This window comes from Tursiops truncatus, chromosome 13 (assembly GCF_011762595.2).
Source record: "Tursiops truncatus isolate mTurTru1 chromosome 13, mTurTru1.mat.Y, whole genome shotgun sequence".
NCBI classification, from domain to species: Eukaryota; Metazoa; Chordata; class Mammalia; order Artiodactyla; family Delphinidae; genus Tursiops; species Tursiops truncatus.
This window is the reverse complement of record NC_047046.1, coordinates 11,862,412-11,884,573: the sequence shown is the minus strand read 5'-3', so window position 1 is coordinate 11,884,573 and position 22,162 is coordinate 11,862,412. Positions and strand designations below refer to the sequence as shown.

The 22,162-nt window shown below is 48.2% G+C and overlaps 1 protein-coding gene across 17 annotated transcripts in view; it reads right to left on the bottom strand.

The window, feature by feature from the left end:
* Nucleotides 1–22,162, bottom strand: part of FBXO21 (F-box protein 21) — a 58,927-nt gene that overhangs the window by 16,986 nt on the left and 19,779 nt on the right. For 10 of the 17 annotated variants that reach the window (XR_012325183.1, XR_012325178.1, XR_012325179.1 and 7 more), the window contains exons 10-11: nt 15,753–15,964; nt 14,300–14,457 (exon numbers count right to left, since the gene is read on the bottom strand). Coding sequence is in view for 8 of the 17 variants with exons in the window: in XM_073790108.1 (XP_073646209.1) it covers nt 14,300–14,457; nt 15,753–15,964 (370 nt within the window). In the remaining 9 variants the exon portion in view is untranslated. Of the gene's footprint in view, nt 1–103; nt 7,443–7,912; nt 8,003–14,299; nt 14,458–15,752; nt 15,965–22,162 lie in introns of those variants that run through there. The other 7 variants (XM_073790106.1, XM_073790110.1, XM_073790107.1 and 4 more) reach the window with 6 other exon arrangements.

The following is a 22,162-nucleotide window of genomic DNA, read 5'->3' as shown; positions in this document are numbered from 1 at the left end:
ACCCATCTAAACAGGTCTTTGGAATAACATTTTAGCACCTGCAGGTGACAAAAGTGTACTTATGTATTCACTACAGCTCCTGGCACAAACGTGGGCACGTTAAAAGACACTCCAAGATAGGACAGCAGTGGTCAACCAGTAGGAAGGAAAAGACAGCATCTCTTTCCAAAGCTGCCTCCCAGGTGCGGCTTGAATTCTCAGCGGGGCAAAACTAATTGCTGGGGGGAGTGAAAAAACGATTGCTCTTTTGATACGTAAGGCACAGATACACATACAATGCCTCAGGGGATATACAGTGAGGTATTAAAATTTCACGGCAGTTCGCAGCACCTCTACTCACAAGTGCTAAAAGGTGAACACAACGCAAATGTCCATCAGCAGCTGAAAGGATAAACGAAATGTGGTCTATGCATAAATTATTACTTGGCCATAGAAAGGAATTAGGTACTGATTCATACTACAAAGTGAATGGACCTTGAAAACATGATGCTAAGTGAAAGCAGCCAGTCCCCAAATGCCATATATTGTATGATTCCCTTTACATGAAATGTCTAGAATAGACAAACCCATAGAGACAGAAAGCAGACTGGGACGGGGGTGGGGGGAGGCTTGAAATGAGGAGCGACTGCTTCCTGCTTCATGGGGACAGAGTTTTATTTGGGGGCAGTAAAACGTTTTCATCTAGATAAAGGCGGTGGTTGCCCAGTATTGTGAACGCGCTAAATGCCACTGACTGTACACTTTAAAATGATGAATTTTATGTTCTATGAATTTCACCTCAATTAAAAAAAAGATCAAAACAATTTCATGGGGTGAGGGCTCTTAGGAAAAAATTATCTTAAAAGGGTCCTGGAGTGGGGGGGGGGGTGTTACTGGAAAAAAGGCTGAGAAGGACCGGGGTGGAGACAGGTAAAAGATACTGTGGGAAAAGCCTTCTGCACGGGAACAGCCAGGACAGACCATCAGCACATTGTGACGGTAGATTATGAAAGATTTCCACAACCCTGAGAAGATGGTGTTCTAGAAATAGGAGAAACTCAAAACTCTCATTCAAAGTGCTCTCTTAATTTTCCCCAGATTCAACAAGAACATTTCCATTAAGAATTCTGTCATTTTCACATAGTGTTTTGGGGCAGGAGCCCACTGTGGCCCCCTTTGCCTGGCAAAGCAATAAAGCTATTCTTTTCTACTTCTCTCAAAAAAAAAAAAAAAAGAATTCTGTCATTTTAAGAGAAGTAGATGGAAGTTCGATCTAACCACACAAGGAGTCTAGAACGAACTGGTTCTCCCCTCCACATTTTTCTTTATTCTGTACAACTTCTTTTCCTAAGTTCAGGAAACAACCTGCTTTAGCTCCTTCTACTCCCCAGAAGACACTGACATCACTGTCCCCAGTTTTTGTTTTGTTTGTTTTTTGCACAGCGAAACAGGAAATGGCGCTTCCTATGGAAAAATCAGCCCACTTTGAACTTAAAAACCAAACCAAAAAAAACCCCCAAAACGAAACAACCACCCCTGCAAGAACTGCTGTGACAAACCCTAAACTCTACGGTGTCAGCTTAGCAGGCGGGTGGCTAGGAGGTTGAAGGGTGTCTGGGGTTATACTTGGTTAAATTGCTGCTTATAATTTGCAAGGTGAGCCTCGGGCACCGTAGCGAGTCTAGAAGCTGTCAAAGATACAGAATACAGGGTACTGGCTGCTCTTTGCAGCAGCTGATAACAAGATACCTGAGAGACGGACGCTCAGGCAAAAACGTGCTGGTTTAGAACTAAAACAGCAGAGTCAGAAATGCCAGGCTTCCTAAGTTGGGAAAGGCACTGCTTCTGGACACCACAGCAAGAGACAAGGATGGAAATAGTTTGAGCAACGAAGGCCCCTTAGACACTTGGCCGTTCAACAGCGAGACTTGGCTTTGACTAATAGCAGAGTCAGGCGGCCGCCACTAGGTCAGGAAGGGACACGCACCGGGCAGAGAAGCTAGGAAATAAAGTGGACTTGGGAGTTCCGGAAAAGAACTCTGGGTATGATTACCTGTGCAGGTAGTAGCCTGCTAAGTTTTTGAGGGAATTGTTGCCAGAGGGATCAGAAGCTTGAAAAACGAAACAAAGTCTTGGATTGGCGCTGTGAAAGCTACACAGCTTGCAGGGAGGGTGCACCCGCAGCACCCACTTGTGAGGCGGCCAGAACGGGCCCTAGAGGGCCGGATGGGGGGCGAGGAGCAGTGGACAAGGGAGTCCCTCCCACAGAGCACACTCAACCTCCCCCATGCCCCACAGGGAGGCGGCTTCACGACGCCCACCTGCCCCGCAGTATTTCATCAGCCAGCGCCCAGGGCCTACTGTGTGTCTCGTTCTTTTTCCAAGTGGGAGTTTTCATTGCATTTCCCTGCCTCACCAGTGAGTGGGAACTGGGAGGGGGATTATGGACTGATGGGGAGGACGGCCCAGCTGGGCAGGAAGTGGGTGAGAGGCACAGACAAGGCGGGGACCCCAAACCTTCCACTTTCCCCACCTGGCACACAGGAGGCCACCGCCCAGCCTCCTCTGGAGTTAGGGTGCGAGCCGGTGACTTCAGTTCCGGCTACTGAGGCAGAAGTACCTACGGGTGCGGCTCACCCCTGTGAGGTCTCCACGCCCCCCCGACCCGCCAAGGCTATCTGTTGCGGGGAGAACCGGTTGCGGTGGCAGCGTGGCCTGCAGGGACCCCCGCTGCTGGTGGTCGTGCTGTGGCAGGAGCCAGCAAGACGTTTCTGGACTGAGCTGCCCACAGCCTGGTGCCTGGAAGCCCCGCCAGCCTGACTTCAGACGCTGGCTCCCTGGGAGGGAGCGTGCCCTGCAGGAGAAAGGCACACCGCCTGACCCCCTCTGCCCCCTCTCCTCCACCCTGGCCTCCCTGGAGGAAGGTGAGGGGAAGTGGGGAGCGCTGCCCCCAGCCCCAGAGCCCTCCAGACATGTCCCTCCACGCTCCCGCCCTCCTGCTGCACAGCAGGTGGCCCACGGTGCTCTGGGAAGCCACACCCGCTGGGCCTGGGTCTCCAGGTGACTGCATGAGGGCCGCCCGCCAGCCCACTCCCCTGCCCTGTGTTACGTGAACAAGAAAATTCTTCTGTGTTCAAGACATCATACATTTTCGGGTCTATTTATTACAGAACTAACATTACCCTAATACAATCATTGCTAAATGGCCGTAATACATTTCTTCTGTAATTGCACATAAGTTTTAGTCACCAAAGGAATGTTCTTTTCTCCCAAGACTCTATAAATTTTCAGAACTGAAACGCGAGAAGTTAAGGTTGCAGCCAGGCAAAGGGTAAAGACACTTGCGAGGTAGTTGCTGAGGTTGTCGGCAGTCTGGGTGCGGGGAGCTGGGGCTCAGAGGTCAGGTCCCTGGGTTCACAGCCAGGCTCCCCACCTGCGAGCAGTCCGCTCAGGGAACTAGGCGGGCCTACACCTCAGCAGGGGTCAGCGGACTGCAGCCCACGGGCCAGCCGGCCCCATCCAGCCTGTGGACTGTTTCTTCACAGCCCTCTAGCTAAGAATGTTTTTTACATTTTTCAAACCGAAGAAGAATACGTGACAGAGACCTTACACGGCCTGCAAACACATTCACCGCCCGGCCCGCGTCTTGCAGGGTTGCCGTGAGGATTATAAGCAGTTGAGGCTGGTGCCTGGCTTAAAGTGAGCACGCAACGCAAGGTAATACCTGCAGTACAGCTGTTAATGTCTCCAAAACCAGACTGTCACAGAGCCAAATTCTGCATTCCTTCTAGGTGAACAGTCTCTCCTTCCCTCCAAAAATCAAACAAAAACCATGAAGAGCTACAGCTTGATTATTATGGCCACAAGACGCTTTAGCATGAAAAGACTGCTGGCAATCCAACTTCACTCCCTTGGAACGTGAACGAAGGGAAAGACATGTCCCCCCCTTTACAGCAAAGGGGCCTGGTGGTAGCGGATGAGAGTCCAGGACATGAAAGCGTGACTCGGTTTAATACCTTAAGAAAGACTCAGACGTTTTAAACGTAGAACGAGACTTTAAGTGGATATTAGAAAATGTAAAACTGATTGAGCAAGAGTATTGATGCTGGTTTTTGAAATAACATGACTTTGCAATGTAAACGCACTTCTGACGGAGAGCTATTACGAGGCTCGGACAGAGACACCACGAAGCCAGCCTTTCAAAATCCGATTAGATGGATCATGTTTTCAAATGAGACGCTTCGCAAGACTGGTCTGCTGGTGACGCGGACTAGGTTTGGGCATAACTGACGTCTCGCTGAGACTGTTTCCCAAAGCAGCTCTGCAAACCCTGGGCCTCGGGGATGCTGTGCACATGCAGGTGTGCTGGGGGAGGAAAGTTCTAGGGCCTTAGAAGTTGGGAAGACACCACTACACTCCCCTCCTGGAAAGTCACAAAGTACAACAGCATGTGAAAGGCTCTGAGAAACACCGCAGTGCACGAAACTGGTGACGGCTCAGCTGTGACCATCCCTTTCCGTGTCGTGTGTGACAGCACACGTGTGACAGCGCTGGGGAGCGGCGCTCAGCGGGACGCTGTGGAAAACGCCGCGTGCGTGCAGCTATCGGGTCAGCATTAACGACACACCAACTCTCACTGCAACTCTCACTTTACAACACGTAACTCGACATAATCAAAAGGCTGCAATCTTTGCGTTACAACCGGACACTCTCAAGATGACTAGCCAGCTCGAAAAATTAACGTTTGGCAGGGAAATCATAATATAAAGGTGCTCTGTCCGCTCACTGATGTAAAGAGAAATTCAGTAGAGCCAATTTTTGCATATTTCAATCAGAATGAGAACTGAGAGAGATTCTGCTGTTGTCACGGCTGGGCTTTCTGTTCTGGAACGAAACCCGGCAGGCCATTTGTGTGGTTTCTCTGGATAAGTTCCATTTATTAATCATTGTACAAAAAATTCTTGGCATTCATTTGAAGAGAAAAGAAGTTACTATATCCAAATATTTAATATTTCAACATTGTGAAAGTTCTACTTTTATAACAGGGGTTTTTAAAGTGGAGATAACGTTTCGAAAAATTTTAAAAAGAAACTTATGATTTATTAGAGTACAGGATCCAAAACACATTTTTAGAAAAATATAAAGTGCCCAAAGACCAACTCACACAGGTGACACAGGCTTCCTGGAGCCAAATGAAGCATTCATGAAGAAACACTTTTAGAAACAGTCTAGATACATATTTACAGGGGGTCAGTAAAGGTAAAACCGTCTTTCTTGGCTTCGATGTTACTCTAAGAAAAAAGGAAATCAAACCAGAAAACCAACAATTGTAACTCTCAGCATGCGCCACGGATTCTTAGTAATGCAGCTCATTAATATTAATGCCACAGCATCTAACTTTCACCTTTAAATGAGAGTAGTGTAAACCCCCCAGCCTCAGACGGGCCGGGTGTTGTGAGTGGTCACAATTTCAAATGCAAGTCCAGATCATCTGACTTTGGATTGGACAGATGAGGAACACGGGTCCTGGACCGGAGCAGATGGGGGCTGGCTAGCCAAATCCCCATCTCTTTCCCATAACTGCTCAATAGCTGTCACTTGCTAGTAAGTGGTCTCAGGTGGCTTCCCCAAACCTTGGTCAACCCAGGGTTTCCAAAGGGTAAACGAGAGGCAGTCATCAAACATGGTGTGACAATACTGCATGCAAATGGTCAGACAGGCAGCGAGGCGTGGCTGGATCACAGCCCCCGAAAGTCTCATTCACTAGAGCAACTGGAATCTTTTAAACTTAGAGTAAAGTAACTAGGTCCTAACTCCAGAAGTTAGCTGCTACTGGTTAACTACAAGGTCAGCCCGCTGGAGAAGGGACAGGTCGAGAACGGTGGGAGTCCGGAGCCGAGTTAAGACTCGGTACCTTCACGCTCAGGTACCACGAACATGGAAAGGACAGGTGCCAGCAGAGCCTGGCTATGCAGCCGGACTCCCCAGCGGCTTGAGCACAGACTTCCTCCCGGTGCTTTCACAGCAACGGTAACTCGAGAACACGGGCCACACTCACGTCTCCTTTCCCACAGGGCACACGCTCTTAAAATTGGAAATATTCCGTTTATTTCTACCCCGCCACATTCAAAAAGGTCCTGAAGTGATTCTAAGGAAGGACAGGGAGCACGAAAACTCCCCTTTCCTTTTTAATTTCTAAGTTTCATTATCTCTTCTTTTTTCTGGTTATAAAAGTGAAACCTCATTTTCAGGCCTTTGGAGACCACGGAGTACGGTTTCTAAAAGCAGACATTTTAACAGCAGATTGTACTTCCTACTACAAAGAAAACTCATCACTGATTTAAGATCTACTTACAATACTGGAGTAGATTTTTTAAAAAACCCCACTTATTTTAAAGGGAGGAAGAGCAGATGAATGTGGAAAACCCCATTCACAAAGGCTATTATTAATTATGCATTTTCTCAAAGAATTTTATGTAATAAAATAGAAAACTAATAATTCGTAGAGATATGAGCGTAAATCCAAGAGACGAATCCGGAAGGCAAAACTGTGTCATTCTCTCAATTCAAATAAAGAAAAGGATAAATGCCTGAAATCTGTTTCAAGAATTAGAAAAAAATAAATTCCAATGCTTCTGATTACCATTAGTTTGTTAACGACTCCAGAGCTAAGATGCTGCCAAGATCACCTAGAGCTTCAGCCCTGGATCGGCACTAAATTCAGGGTAAAAAGACAGATGATCCTGACTGAGGAGTGCACATATTCCACAGAGAAATCAGAGAGAAATGACTGCAAACGGACAACCCCATCTGTCCAGCAAATGAAACGTTCTGAGACGATGTAGACAGACACAATGGGAAGTGAAGAAAAAGAACGGTTATAAGAGTGTCGACTGTGAGACGTCATGAAGACAGCATGTCACGAACTGTCACCACAGGACAAGCATACAAGCCATGCCACTGAACACAGTGCCTTTCAATGAATCACTAGTGTAGGCGGAGAGCAACATTGTCTTTGCAGCTGGAGGAGAGCACACGTGATTTAAACTTAGTAGGAGGCAATCAGCACTACTTGTTAAGTGGCTTTCCCGGTGGTGTGAATCCAGAGGGATCCGTGGAGACATCTCCGTCCGGAATCCTGTTCTCTTGGAAAATAGCAGCAGCAGCAAAGGTACAATGTCCCCCTAGACTTTACTCCACATTCTCTTTCTTTGCACTGTAAATATTCTGCACCGTTTCATAGACAGACTCCAGATCCTCTGGGTACCGGATTTCTAGCTCTGTGTTCGGGATGTAGTGAGTGCCCGTGAACTCGGAGAAATAGCGTCCGACGTCAGGGTGTGAGATCTCCTGAGGCTCCACGTTGTACTCCAAGTTCTCTGTTGGCAGAGAGGCACACGGATATTCTCATTAAAGCTGATGTCTGCAGCATCTTTTATCCAGAGACCCTCCTATCACCCGTTCTGAGTGCATTTTTGAGCGGGGGGAAGAAAAGACAGACGTTTATAGAAGTCGGAGGAGGAAACAGGAAGAGGCGGCACGGCGAGGCCACTGGAGGATGGAGGGAGGGAGCTCGGGGTCCTCCTCCAGCTCCGCAAGGAACACAAGTGTTTTCCTTCTCTCAGAGCAAAACTCCAGCAGTCCCTCGGGGTCCGCACACTAGGGGCTCAGCAGGCTTCTCTGACCTGATCCGACACAAAGCCACACGTGTGGGCCGAGGGTGGCCTAGCCTGCTCGGTTCTTGCCAGCGGTGAAGCTGCTGAAGCCGCCTGAGCAGCGCTCGCACGTCTCTCCCTGTTGTCCTCCTCCTCCCAGTCTGCTACTGGGAACCGCCCTCCCACCACCCCAGCACCCTTCAGTGTTTCCAAGGGCGAGGACCCGGCTCACAGGGCTGGCTTGGGGTCCGAGAGGAGGAATGAAAAATGGCTCGTACTTCTAGACCCTACAGGGATATGGGCTGTGGCACCTCTATCATCTCTTAGGAAAACCACACTACCTCCCTTCCGTGTTCCCCGTTTTGCCACTAGAGAAAGCAATAGAAAATAAGACTCCTTTAAAACGGAATGAGAAAAAAAGGGGTGATAATACCTGGTATTATACCAGGTATTTTAAAGCCTGAAATCCTCTCAGATGGCCTCTCCCTCCCCAGGCTATTTGAAAAACGGCTCCTCCATGGGACCAAGGAAAGGACAGTGTCTCGTGGGCCCTTCCTCACTGGCCATAGAGCCCTGGTCTTAGATTGCGTGTGGCCCCCAGTCAGGAAAGGCCACCCCCACCCTCCATGTCCTGGACCAGAAAGGAGCTGCCCAGGCAGGCCTCCCCGCTCTGTGTCCCAGATCCGTATGAACCGTACTTAGCGCCTATTGCCAAAATCAATTCAGGGAGTCTCTGCGCGAGCCTAGCTGATGGGCTAACTAACACCAACGGTGCAGCAGGTTATCTCTTCAACAGCTCCTTAAACATCCTGAAACGCTTGTTCAGGACCTTCAGTGCCCTCCACCCAGAGTACACAGGATAAACACAAGCGCCTTTCGGAAGCCTGCCTGTAACAGATGTTTGTCTTTCAAGAGAGGGGGAAAGACTTTGTAATCCAATCTGTAACTTTTTTACAAGATGGGAGGATTTAAAGAACTTTTGTGCTTGTAGCTGTTTTAGGCTGTTTATTCAGACTACAATTGGGATGTATCAGTTTGAGAAAACAACACCTTTATGGACATCACATACCAATCACGAGCAAAGATGAACGTTCAGACATTACCTCAGCATCGCTTAGGAGAGCAAAAAATGTAGCAACAATCTAAATGTCCAACTGCAGGTCACTGTGTAAATAAATGACGGCACATTAATTCAGCAAAATCCTAGACAGCCAGGAAAACGAGCAACCTGTTTTCAAGACGCGATGGGGGAAGTGGGAGGAAAAACACATTATCACTTATAAAAAGCCAGGAAGGCCACATACCTGCGTTGCTACGTGACATGCACATACAGCTACACATTTTACGTGAACTCCTTTAAGCTGGGCACGTACAGCGCGCCAGGCACCGCGGGACGTGCACAGCCTCCAGCTCACAAGGCTCCACGAAGAGCTCTGGTCACACGCCCTCTTGCGGCCGAGCTGACAGCAGCAGGAGTGAGGACCCTGCCCAAGGATTCAGCCGGGGCTCAAACCCAGACGGCCCAGTTCCAGGGCTAGGGAAGCAGCTGAAGAGAAGCGTCCCCGTGCACTGTCCCGCCAGCAGAGGTCAGGGAGGAGGGGCTGGGATAGACCAGAGGGGCGGGCCACGGCTGCCTCAGAAGGCAGGCTGTGGGGACGGTGCTCTCTGAGCTCTGACCTCTCCCTACTGTTACCACCAGAGCTCTGGGGATGGTTTTACTTCCTTCCTTCCATTTATTTTCAACAAATGTTGAAAAACAAAAAAACCAGAAAGGTGGATGCTTTAAAATGCCACTGGCTGAGAAAATCCGCCGTCTTGCCCCCTCCCCCAGAGAGCGATGAGTCACGGGCATACCTGCCTTGGGGAGGCACAGGGGGACGCAACCACGGCCTGGGGCCTGAACCCGGCCAACTGCCTTCCCGTCGGCTGTTCTTGCCCCAGAGATGTTCGACGGAGGGCAAAGAACCTGGGATTACCCCCGAGAGATAAAAGTCTGTTTGGCCCTCATCCGGGGGCCATTCTGCTTCTGACAGGATGCTCGGCAACGTCTGAAGACATTTCTGGTTGTCATGACTGGGGGCTGCTGCCGGCATTGTGTGGGCAGGGGCCAGGGTGCCTCTAAATCAATGCACAGGACACCCCCCAACACACAGCTGTCTGAACCAAAATGTGCCCAGAGCCTGCTCTGAAGAAAGCCAGACACATGTTTCCGCATCACCTCTCTCCCTCTCTTTTTCTCTCTATGTATCCTTAAGCAGCAGCTTGGTGTCAGCTAATGCTTGGCACCTGAGTGTTGGTAGGAGGGCAGAAAGGTCACACTCAGGTCATGATCACGTGTCTGTAAGGACAGCACGACTGGGCAGCTGCTGCAGAGAATTCTGAACGTGGGTCCCAAACAAAGAGGCATGAAGAGTACGGAGAGAACGCTGGGGAAGCCAGGAAAGGGGTAGTGACAGTCTATGAGGGAGCTCACAGCCCCGCTCTTGGCTGTTAGCCAGGAACATGGACTGAATTCAGTGTTTATCTACCTGGACTCCCAGCAAAACAAGAAAAATGTACTCATAAAGGAAACTTTTTTAGGAAAAAATAAAACACTTTAGTTGACAACTAAGTATTATGAGGGGAAAATAATTCCCAATCCACTAAATAAGTTTAAAAAAATTTTGAAGAGGAATAAGAAATCTAAGTGATACAAAACTTAATAAAGAGCAAAATATTAAACAGGGACTACTTAAAAGTCCTGGAAAAATCTTGGAAAGAATTTGATTCCCCTAAAATTTTCAGAGAAATGTGTCTGCTTATTTTATCTAAAAATTTCAGCTACCCCAAAATACACGAATACATTCCTGTAGAAGTCTGGAAACAGTACCCATGAGTCCTCTGGGGGCACCTATCGGCCCCTCCCCAGAGGAAGCCACTATGACTGTGAGTTTTTCTAGTCCTTCTTTTATGAACATACACACAAGTAGCTAAATATAATTATATGCACTCAAAGAGAATCCTGTGCTGCCTTACGTGTGCTTATTCCTATCAAACATACCGTAAGCATTTACCTGCAACTGGTTTATTAGGTTGCAGCTCAGCTTCCCGAAGTTTGCATATACCCCCACTTAACAGACAAGTCCCGTGAATGACACTGCTTTGCTGTCATAATGAAGGGACCACAGGCCCCCTGTGTCAGTGCGTCTCCAGTGGAGGAACCGAGGGGAGAAGTGCCAGGTCAGAGGAGAAAGAGCACTTGAGATTTTGACAATTTAAGAGGGAGCCAAACTGCCCTCTGAGACGGCTGAAAATTTACACTGCAACCCTGACGCGGGGAGTCCTCACACCCTTGCCAGCACGTGCAGACCGCCACAGACTGTGTGTGCGCGTGCTGGGGGGGAGGGGGGGATGGTGGAAACTTAGTTTGGAAGTGGAAGACCAATTATGGAGAAGGAAACTGACACTGGGTGAGGGCACGCCACGGCCCAAGTGTTCAACCAGGTGCTTTACCATCATACACGGAAGACATGTAAAAGCCAGGTTTTCACACCACAGCTGAATTCCTGACCTTCCACTATGGGCAGCTGGCTTAAATTCAGAGCATCTGTGACAGTCGTTTTCTTCAGTACTAAGAAGTACGCAGGGAAGTTGAGACAGGAGTTTCTGGTACCAAGAAAATATTAATACTAAAGCACGCCCCCTAGTGGGAACAAAAATTACAAACATGCAAGATGCTGTATAGCCCGTTCACATATTGAGGGAAAACTGAATTGTGCAGACTCAAAGTATTTGAGGATGGCATGCAGGTGTGTGGTTTATAATTCACTCTTCAACTCTCTGTGGAGAGCGAAAAAACAGAAAAGCATTCATCAATGGGCTCTGCCCAGATTACTAGGATCACTGGAGCCAGAGGCTGAAAATTTAGATCACGAAATAGTTTAAAAGCAAAATAACTTAATGCAAATATGTTAACCCAGAAATGTTCAAAAACATATTTAAATTAGTGCTTTTAAAATTTACCCTCTCCAGGTCGCTCACTGGCTAAATGTGGGCTAATTTGAGAATAAAATTGTTCCAAATGATTGTAACACATTGACTAAATAAAAAATCCAGGAATCTATGGGAGGCGAGGGGAAGGAGAGAGGGGGAGAGAGCGAGGGAGAGAGGAGGAGAGGAGAGAGAGGCGAGGGTGGGGGAGGAGAAAGGAGAGAGGAAGAGGGGGAAGGAGGGCAAAGCTCTTGTTTGCAGAACTCGAGGGAATACCCACAGTAGAAAACCACCATTTTGCAATTCTCACATCATGATTTAGGCAAGAAGAGCCAATAGGTGCTAAGACAAACATAAGGATAAAGGTTACTGGGGAACAGGGTATACCCAGGATGCCCCAGTTTGACCCCATGGATTTCCTGTTAACTTCAGAGGGAAAACTGTCCCTTACAGCAAGTCACCATCTTAGCCAATGACCACACTCTGCCTCACTAACAGTGGGACACGGAACCCCACGGTCTCTGGACGAGATGCAACGTGACGCACACAGCACCTGAGAGTAAGCGCGCCAGCCAAAACCAGCAACCTGATCTAACCAAACCCGGGCCTAACTTCCAGTTTACAGACAATACACAGACAAAGAAACAGTAAGACAAATGCAGAACGTTAGACAATTTACAGGACAACCAGCCCGGACTCTTCAAAAAGTCAGTCTTGTGAAAAAGGGAAAAAAAGATGAGAAATGAGGAACGGTTCTTTACTAAAAGAAACTACAGAGACATAATAACTAAACACAGTGCCTGAATCTTGTCTGGATCATGATTTAAAAATGAATAAACACGAACCTATAAAGTTACTCTTGTGAGAATTGAGAAATTTGAATATTGATTGAATGTTAGATATTATGAAATCATTTTTATTTGTTGGGTGTAATGTTGTACCTGTGGTAATGCAGAGAAATGTCCTTATTCTTAGAAGATGTATGATTAAGTATTTAGGTCATGTTATCTGCGATATTCTTTCAAATCAATTTTAGAGTGTGAAACTGACAAGCAGATTTTTCTTTTTTTTTTTTTTAAACAAAGTCATTACAGTATTCTGACTGTAAACCTTACAGCTCATGTTGACCTAAGGTAAGATTAGGATGAATTCCTGAATCTTCTACGCAGACACTGGACAAGTTCAGAACACCTTAAAACAAAATACCCAGCTTCACCTACTCTAAGAAGCCCATTTTAAAGTTAATATAAATGTTTCTAGAAACCCAAATATCAGATACTCAAAGTCTTGATATCAACTCCACGTAACGGGCGATGAGTGTACAAGGTGAAGGTGTAGACACGGACCCCAGTGTTGACAACAAGACAATTTCCTCTGTGCTCGTGACTTGCCCTGTGACGCGCAGTGGGAAATGTTCACTGAATGATCAGTGGCGGGTGCAAACAGTCCGAGAATCACTCAGCAATTTCCAAATAACTTGATTTTTAAAATCTGTAGTATAATTTTTTTTTTATCTGACAAAGCTTTTTAAGTTAAATAAAATCCCTGTCAGTGCCTTCATCTGACGGGGGTGCACATCGCCCCCTCTGATAACTCCCCTTGTACTGACGGAGGTTAGGTGAGCTGTGGTCTCAATAAAGGGAATTTCTCTTGTATACGATCCTCTCCCAGCTTCTAATGAATTAACAATAATTAATATGAAACTTTTTCTAGTCTTTTCGGTACTTCTGAGATGTTTGTGCATCCAACATTTCTGTTACTGGATTTACCAGAACACAATGTCAACTTAGGCCAAACGTGATGCTTCAGGTGAGACGCACAAAGGGGCAGCGTGGTGGTCATGGGGGCTCTTTGCCAGGCCGCCTGGCCGCACGCTCCGGAAGTTAACATTTAAACATCTCCATGCGCTTCACTTTCCCTGGGTATCAAATGCGCACGATGATGGTGATGGTGATGGTAACTACAGTTCTCAAATGGAGCTAATGTACATTAGAAGGCTGCTGTCACAGAGCAGCACTATGTTAGCATTTTTATTAATAAAATGAACACTGTGAATGCCTTGACAGGCAGGCATGCGATAAATTCATCTCACTAAATGGAGGGACAAAGAAGAGGAGAGCCTGGGCGAGCACCTGTCAGGGCTGGCAGTGACCCCAAACACCTGCCAAGCACCTACCTGTTGTTGCCTCTCCCAGGTGCCCTCAGAGCCAGTGCTGTGAACTGCAGTTCCCACAGTGGCCACTGGGGGCGTCTCTGGGGGGAGCACAGCTAACCGGCTGCCAGTCTCAGCGCTCGGGTGGCTCCCCCAACAGTGCCAATCGGTGCCCTCCAGTTCAGACAGGCAGTATGAGCAGGGCACAAGCTGACCCTCCTTGCCTGCAGGAAGCCAATGGCAGTGCCTGGGAAGCAGGACTTTGACTGGCAGAGGCAATGACCAATCAAAACAGAGGTCGGCAACAGCCTGGAACAGGGTCCTGGCTGTGGTGGTGACTGAGGGGGAGACCCTGGGGTGGTGACTGGGTAACTCGTGGTATGGCCGCACCAATGCATACCCACCCACGTTTAGCTGAGTACCAGCTCTGATGAGGTTAACAGCCATGGGACACCTGTCAACTCTGAACAGACTGACAGCCTGTGCCTGCAGAATCTGAGTGCTCAAATGTGTGCTTCAAGTACAGACAGTACCAGCTACTTACCTTGGGCGGCATATCTACAGGACCCGTCCTCCACCAGCACATTATAGAAAGGCTGATGATGGCCGTGAGGCAGGCTGTGGACGTTCATGTTTCGAATCCACTCATGTCCCATCATGCAGGTGGGGTCCCAGCCATAGATGACACAGTTATAGCCATACCTAATTAACATAAGAGCAGTGGCAGATCAGCTCCCTGGGGCCCTGTCATGGCAGCTATGAAATATAGAGACAATGGCTTGGTTTCTCTGAAACTTACATTCTTAGAGATACACCTGCTTTTACTCCATGATAAATCAATTTTACTCCTGCCTCTCTTTATAAACCCCTCTGATTATCTATCTATCCATCCATCCATCCATCCATCCATCCATGGTAGGACAATTGAGGAAACACAAACTCTCACCAGATATTTGATGAGGTTAACGAACTGATGATTTTCTTAGATATGACAACAGAATGGTAAAGGTGTCTTTCTTAAAAAGTGAGCCCTTACCGTTCAGTGTTACCTACCGAAATAGCTACAGAGGAAAAGGACCTCTGGTATTTGCTCCAGGGAGGAGGGGGAGGGGGTGAAACAAACTGTATGATAACTGTTGAAGCTGGACATGGGAACATCACCTGGTTCGTAATACTCCTCTCTCTACTCCTACATATGCTTGAAATTTCCACAACAAAGTTAAAAAAAAAAAAAAGAATGTAATAAAAGAATGGAAAACACTAGCCAAAAACTGAGAAAAGATATTTGCAGCTTATCTGCATATAGAGACTAATACACAGAATAAAGAAACTGCAAATCAGTAAGACTAACAACTCAAATGAAAAGCAAAATACCTGAAGAGGCACTTAATCAGAGGAACCTGAATGGCTAGTAAATGCAGGGAAAGAACCTCAATCTGGGTGGTAACCAGGGAAATGCAAATTAAAACCACAATGAAATGCCATTTGCCATTTACCACATAAGTGCATTTTTAAAGGTCTGGCACTAACACAAGTTGGCGAGGATCAAACCTCTCAGGTCCTGGCCTGCTGGTGGGATGTAAATAGGTAGGTACAGCTGCTCTGGAGGCAGTTTAATTTTGCCTCATCAATCGGCCGTGTCCAAACCCCAGGACCCAGCAAGTCCCTACCACCCTCAGATCCAAGGAGAGCGAGACCACTGGAGAGAGTGAGGACGACGAAGAGAGAGGAAGAACGAGGCTGACAGGGCTTCCATCCCCCACGGAGAAGGGTCACTACACACAGTAGAAGAGCTCCCCGTCAGGAAAGCAAGTTGCTTCTTAAAAAACAAAAAGGTTAAAGATATGGTTCGGCCTTCGGTCCTCGCTGCGATGGGCCTCGGTCGCTGCCGCATCGGGTCAGGTCCCCTCCAGGTGCACCCCCGCTGCTCCGAGAAGCGGGGCTCACGGCGCTGTGTCCTCTGCAGCCGCGCCGGGGGCGGGCGCCGGGGCACTCACCTCTTATGCTTCATAATGAGCCCAATGGCATAGCAGACGTCTCTGTGCTTCTCGTGGGAGCGGAGCTTCACCTCCACGCCCACCTCCTCCTTCTTCCGCTCAATGTGCTCCAGCGTGTGCTGCACCAGATAGCCCACCGCCCCGTGCTGCCCGGGGTCTAGGGTTTGGATGTGCTGGAGGATGTCAAGCACCTTCAAGACAAGACAGAAAGACTAGGAGATAATATTTTCATTTAGGCCTTTTCTTTTTCCTGGCAAGGGATTTAGACCTATGTAACCTGAGGAAGGGCAGCGAGGCGAGGTGGGCTGACAGCCCGTTACTCCACAGGCTCTCACCCTGTCGGCGCTCTGTACGCCCAGAGTCACTTCACGTGCTGGGGACTGGCCCCGGCATCCAAATGGATGGAGCCAGCGTGAGCGGGAGGAACTCTTTGGAAACACGGGGACCGGGGTCCGCACAGGATGGGGACGCGAGGGTCTGTCGGGCTAGGTGAACTCTAACAGCTTCCAACATTCTTGGTGAGTGGGGGGACTCAATTTCTTACATACGGACAGGAAACATTTTCAACCTGCCACTCATGAATTGAGAGGAAAGAGAAATGTGAAACTGCTTCAATCGAGGTCAAGAGGCTGAGTGACAGACTGGCCTCGGTGCTGCAGGAGAGGGGAAGGGGACACGGGGAGGGCACTGGAGTGATAGACGCAAATCAGCACAGTTCATTTATGATGCTATCTGTGAAGAATGAAGATGTGCGGGGCAGGGTTCTGAAATCCTACTGGTCGCTTCAGTGACTTTAACTCACAGTGGAATTCAGTTCACGTGGACAGGGGGAAACCCCGTCTCCCCGCAACTAATGTGACTAGCTGGCAGAGAAGCACTGCCTGACCCCAAGGCTCTGCTCTTTCTACTGCACCCAGTGCCTCTACGGAAAAACACAAGCTCGAGGAAGGCTAACACACATGAACAATGAGCAAGCCCCGCTCGCTCACAGCTCGGCCGAGGGTCTGTGACACGGGTCTCCTCCCACTTACGGATGCTGAGCAGACCGAGCAGCCGGACTCTAGCCACGGATCAGTCAAACTTGCTGTTTTTACCCTTGAATTAGTTTATTCACTTATCAAATAATGATTAGTAACTGCCCTATTTCCTGATACATTGTGAGCCTATAAAAGTGTCATGAAGACTACAGCTTTCTGCAATGTAACGTATTATTTTAAAAGCCAATCTTGTCTTCCAGAATGAGATTTGCAGGATCTCAATATTTGCTGAATACTTATTCTCTGCTGGTCACTGTGCCAAGCCTGTCACATTTTTTACTTCATTTAATCCTCCCAACTTGAAGGTCAGCAGTCCAATCACTGCCAATTTCAAGAGGAATCAGACGCAAACAGAGCCGCTCTCCAGGCCAACCTATATAATCACATCAGGACACTGGATTTACATCAACAGCATGATTCCTATTCAACCTAAACACATGAGACCTGCAACAAATTTTTATCCTCGACTTAAATCACTCAAATCTCCCCCTTGAAAGACTCGTACTAGCTGCAGCCGGAAAATCTGCTCATTCTGGACTTCACCGTTGACCCCCCCCTCAGCAATAGAAGGCCTGCTCCTGTCTCAGCCTTACTCCACTCAAGCACAGTAGTGGTGGCAGGTATCTTCTTGCTTATTCAATTTTACCCTTTAACAGAAAACAATCAACTTATTCAAACAGTAGCACTATGCTTAGGAGCCCTTACCACCCTATTCACAGCAATATGTGCCCTCACCCAAAACGACATTAAAAAAATTGTCGCCTTCTCCACTTCCAGACAATTAGGCCTAATAATGGTAACAATTGGCATCAACCGACCCTATATAGCATTCTTGCACATGTTCACACATGCTTTTTTAAGGCCATACTATTCATATGCTCTGGATCTATCTATCTATCAGCCTGAACAACGAACAAGATATTCGAAAAATAGGAGGCCTATTCAAAGCTATACCTTTCACCACAACAGCCCTTATTATTGGAAGTTTAGCACTGACAGGAATGCCTTTCCTCACCGGCTCCTAAAGGCCTGATCACTGAAGCTGCTAACACATCTTATACCACTGCCTGAGCCCCGCTAACAACTCCAGTCGCCACCTCCCTCCCAGCCGTCCCAAGTGCTCGCATCCCCTTCTGCGCACTGCTAGGACCCCCTCACTTCTCTCCCTTAACCTTGATCAATGAAAACAGCCCACTCCTAATTAACTCCATCAAACTTCCTACTAATTGTGTTTTTGCTGGATTTATTATCTCCAACAACATCCCCTCCAACAACATCCCCCCAACATCCCCCCCCAATAACCATGCCCCCATACCTAAAATTAACTGCCTTTACAGTGACCATCCTGGGCTTTGTACTAGCACTTGCAATTAACCTTAACGCACAAGACTTAAACTTTATTTACCCCTCAAATATCCTCACGTTTTCTAGGCTTTTAGGGTACTTCCCCACTATCATGCACCGTTTACCTCCCTACCTAAACCTATCGTAAGCCAAAAATCAGCATCCTCCCTCTTAGACTTAATCTGACTAGAAAATATTTTACTGAAAACCACATCCCTTATTCAATTAAAGCCCTCCACACTAGTTAAGCAACTTGCCTGAGGTCATGGGGTTATGAAGACGTGCAGTGAGAATGTGGACCCAGGGCTGACTCGCAACCCCAGGTCTCAGTCACCTTCACATCAAAGCAGGAAGAGGAGTATTTTAATTGACTGTTAGGAAAATTTTCAAACACATAAAAAATGGACAGAGTGGTATAACCCCAAGTAGCAGACCCAGCTTCAACCAGTACCAGCCAGGAGCCAATCCCATCCACTTGCCACCCCCCGCAGTGGCCTTGTAATGTAGGGGACACTAACAACAGTTGTCCCTTGTAGCTAAAAGCATCTGATTTCACAGTAAGCTTCTTGTGTTCCCCTCTGCAGTTCCAACTAGTTATTGCTGACAACTTTTCTATAGACACAGCTTCCCCTTTGCTCCTGGCAGCCCCTTCCCACCAGATAAGTGAAAGAAACATAATGCGGAATCTTCAAAGCATAAAGGAAGTCTTGAACTCAGAGTATCAGAGGAGGAGATAAGGTTCAGGGATGATTACTCCCGTCTTTCCCTTGGTGTGTGGATGATAGGGTGAAGGGAGACGGCAGAAACGGAGACGACACCATGAGATGTGCCCAGTGTGTTTCCAAAAGCCGTGCTGACAGTGGGGCACCATGACGTCTACAGCTAAATGCCTAGGCCTAGAATCCCAAGAGCCCACAACCTTCAGAGTAGAGATCTTGGAACAGGGGCGACTACTGCACATGACTGGCAACTTGCTCTGTAAAGGGCCCGAAAGTAAATATTTTAGGCTTTGTGGGTCGGACGGTCTCTGACTCAACTACTCCCCTCTGCCGCTGTGGCTGAAAAGCAGCCAGAGACAGTCCGCAGACAAATGGACACAGCCGTGTGCTGACAAAACGTATTCACAAAGCCAGGCGGCTCTGGGCCCAGGGGCCAGAGTTTGCAGACCCTGCTCTGTCCTCTTAACTGCAGGTTTCCCCCGACATCTCTCTGAAGCTCTTGGCTCCAACCTCTGGACGTCCACTTCTGTGGGCTCTTCTACTTTTGGGACTTCAGCTACTAGATGCTGATGCCAAGAGTGCCCACCAAGCACGGTACTCCATGGCTCCAGGTCATGCCAATCAAACTCAGCATATCCCAGACGGAACACTGTCTCCTACCCCGAAACAGGTCAGTTCCCCACACGCTTCAACTTTTAAAGTGGCCTCCCTTATTGGAAAATTGGGATATTCTCTTCGAGCCTCCTTCCTTGTTCACAGCTAACGAATTTCTGTCATTTCTTAATCATTCATTCAAATAAAATGTAGTACCTACTGGGTGGCAGGAATTGTGTTGAGAGCAAGGGGAATAGCTACAGTAAAGAACAAGACATGGTCCCTGACCTTAAAGAGTACGGCCTCGTGCGGAAGGATGGTTAAGCAGCTGCGAGACACTCCGCACAAGCTTTGCGGAAGGGCGAGCTCAGGGCCGTCATGGTGCAGAGGGGCAGGGAGGGGCTTCAGAGGCAGGAGATCAGAGATTCGGGAGCCGCTGACCTACAGATGGTAACTGAGGTAAGGAGAGCTGGTGAGATCACTGAGGGGAATTGTGCACAGTAGAAAGAAGTCTAGAAACTACCCCACAGTGTAGAGACTTAAAGGGAGAGACAAAGGACAGCAACTAGCGAGAGCCTGGGAAGAGGGGACCAGAATCAAAGGAACAGTGTTTTGAGTCGGGGGATGACCTCCAAGTGATCAAGAAAGATGAGGAAAGACAAGTGTCTACTGGATTTGGCAACAAAGAGAAAGGTTTAGCAAGAAGGCGTCATGGGCTTCCAGTTCACGTGGGGGAGGGCTGGGAATGGAGCCCCATGCTCTGCGCAGTGCGGGGGAGGCGAGGGGGAGGCCATCACAAGGACCCTGGCCAGGCTGGGAGAGAGAGGTAAGGTGGAGCCGTGGGCAAAGCCGGGGGCTGTCGTCGGAGGCTTCTCCTTCTCTTTTTTCAAAGATGAGGGAGACCTGAGTATGTTTAATGCTGACAGTAGAAGTAGAAACAGGGAGCTGCAGATACAGAAGAAGAAATAAAGGAAAACTTAGTAGTCCAAGGACAGGCAGCAGGTTGGATCCAGAGCACACGGAGTTTTGCCTTGGAAGACTGAGGGACATCTTTTCCACTGAATGTGGAAAATGGAGGGAAGGGATAACTACGGATCGGAACAAGGATGTAGGTTTAGCAGCAGGAGTAGAAAGTGCCCTTCTGTTGGCTTCTTCAGAAACAATCTCGCCTTGGCCCTGGTCCACAGGGGTGAAGCGTGTGGGTGGGCTGTGAATCTGAACGCCTGATGCCATCAACTTCTGTGCGGGAGACCTTGGCAAACTACTTAACTTTTCTCGGTGCCTCGGTTTCATTGTTTGTAAAAGGGCAAAAAACAAAACAAAAGTAGCCACCCCAAAGGGCTGGCAGAAGGTACTGGAGGTGTGCAGCACTGAGCTCTCCCAGCCGTCCCCACCACTGGAGGAACCTACTTCCCTGTGCTCTGAAATCGTTCCCCGGCCTTCTAGGGCCACCTCAAACCCTTTCTCCGGAAAGGACCCTTTTCTAACTGCTTCCGCATCCCCTGGAGCCTTCCTCGCTTTGGGCCCCAGCTCTCCTCCACTGTCATGGGGTCCTTCCTGCAGTTACAGCACAGTTCATGGAGGCGAGACAGTTGCCACACGTGGGGAAGGAGCCACTTTCCCTTCCTGAGCTTAGATGCAGGGAGTGTCTAGGTGCCTGACCCCAGCAGCCCATGAATGGTCATCATGGGGAAAAATGTTCTGCGTGTGACAATTTTGGAACTTGTTCCAGTGACATCTGCTTGGAAGGAAGGCAATCCTGACCATCTGAGGAGGATACCAAGGAAATTCCCCCAGAGGTAGCACAGGAGCCCTAAACTGAGCCTGTCATCAAAGGGAAGGATGCCAGGGCTTCTACAGACGTTCCTCCCAAAGGCGATGTCAACCCTACTCCTTCTAAGGCTGATGTGTAATTTAAGTACAGAATCTACTTATGAGGAACCATGCATTTTACAAATTATCATGAAATTCCTGAACTAATGTACAGTAAAAAGTGAAAGGAATTAGTTATGTATGTCCTGGTATCAAAAATAAATCAAGTAAAAAATAAAAGTAAACTATTCAATTCTGGACAAGGTCGTGGGAAGCAGGTGGTGACCTTGGTAGAGAGCCTAGTGCTCCAGTAACTCTTCTATCGCATCACATGGGTGTCCTGGGAGGACAGCCACTGCCTGGGCTGTAGATGACATCTGAAGACAGGGGCTCAGGGATTTTCCTACTGACGCATCCTTTCCTAGAACTACGGTAGATCTTTGACACTGTGAATAAATGAGGCAATGTAAATCTAAGCAACGGTGAGTCACTGAGGTTATTTACTTTCTCAAGAAAGATTTTACCACTCTCTAGTGACAGGGCTGATGATTTTATGGTGATGTTCCTGTGAGAGCTTAGAATTCAAGTCTATGACCCGGCTGTCTAAACAAAGTGGACTATTAACATATTCCCATGGCCAAGCAGGGGCATGATGGGGACGAGCAGCTGCTCCTGCACTGTGCTGCATGGCTGGAAGCATACATGTGCTATACCCGCAGCTCCTGAGCAGTGGTGCCGACCCCAAACGTGGTGGCCTCTGACAGGGCTTCCTGCTGGCCAAAGGGGGCGTCACAAACCTGAGAGAGCCAAGTGGAACAGTAAAGCCCAACAGTTTCCAAAGGCATAAGCAGTCCTCAAAGCATCCAGCAGCTGGACCTGAACACATCTAAGATCTCACTTTCCT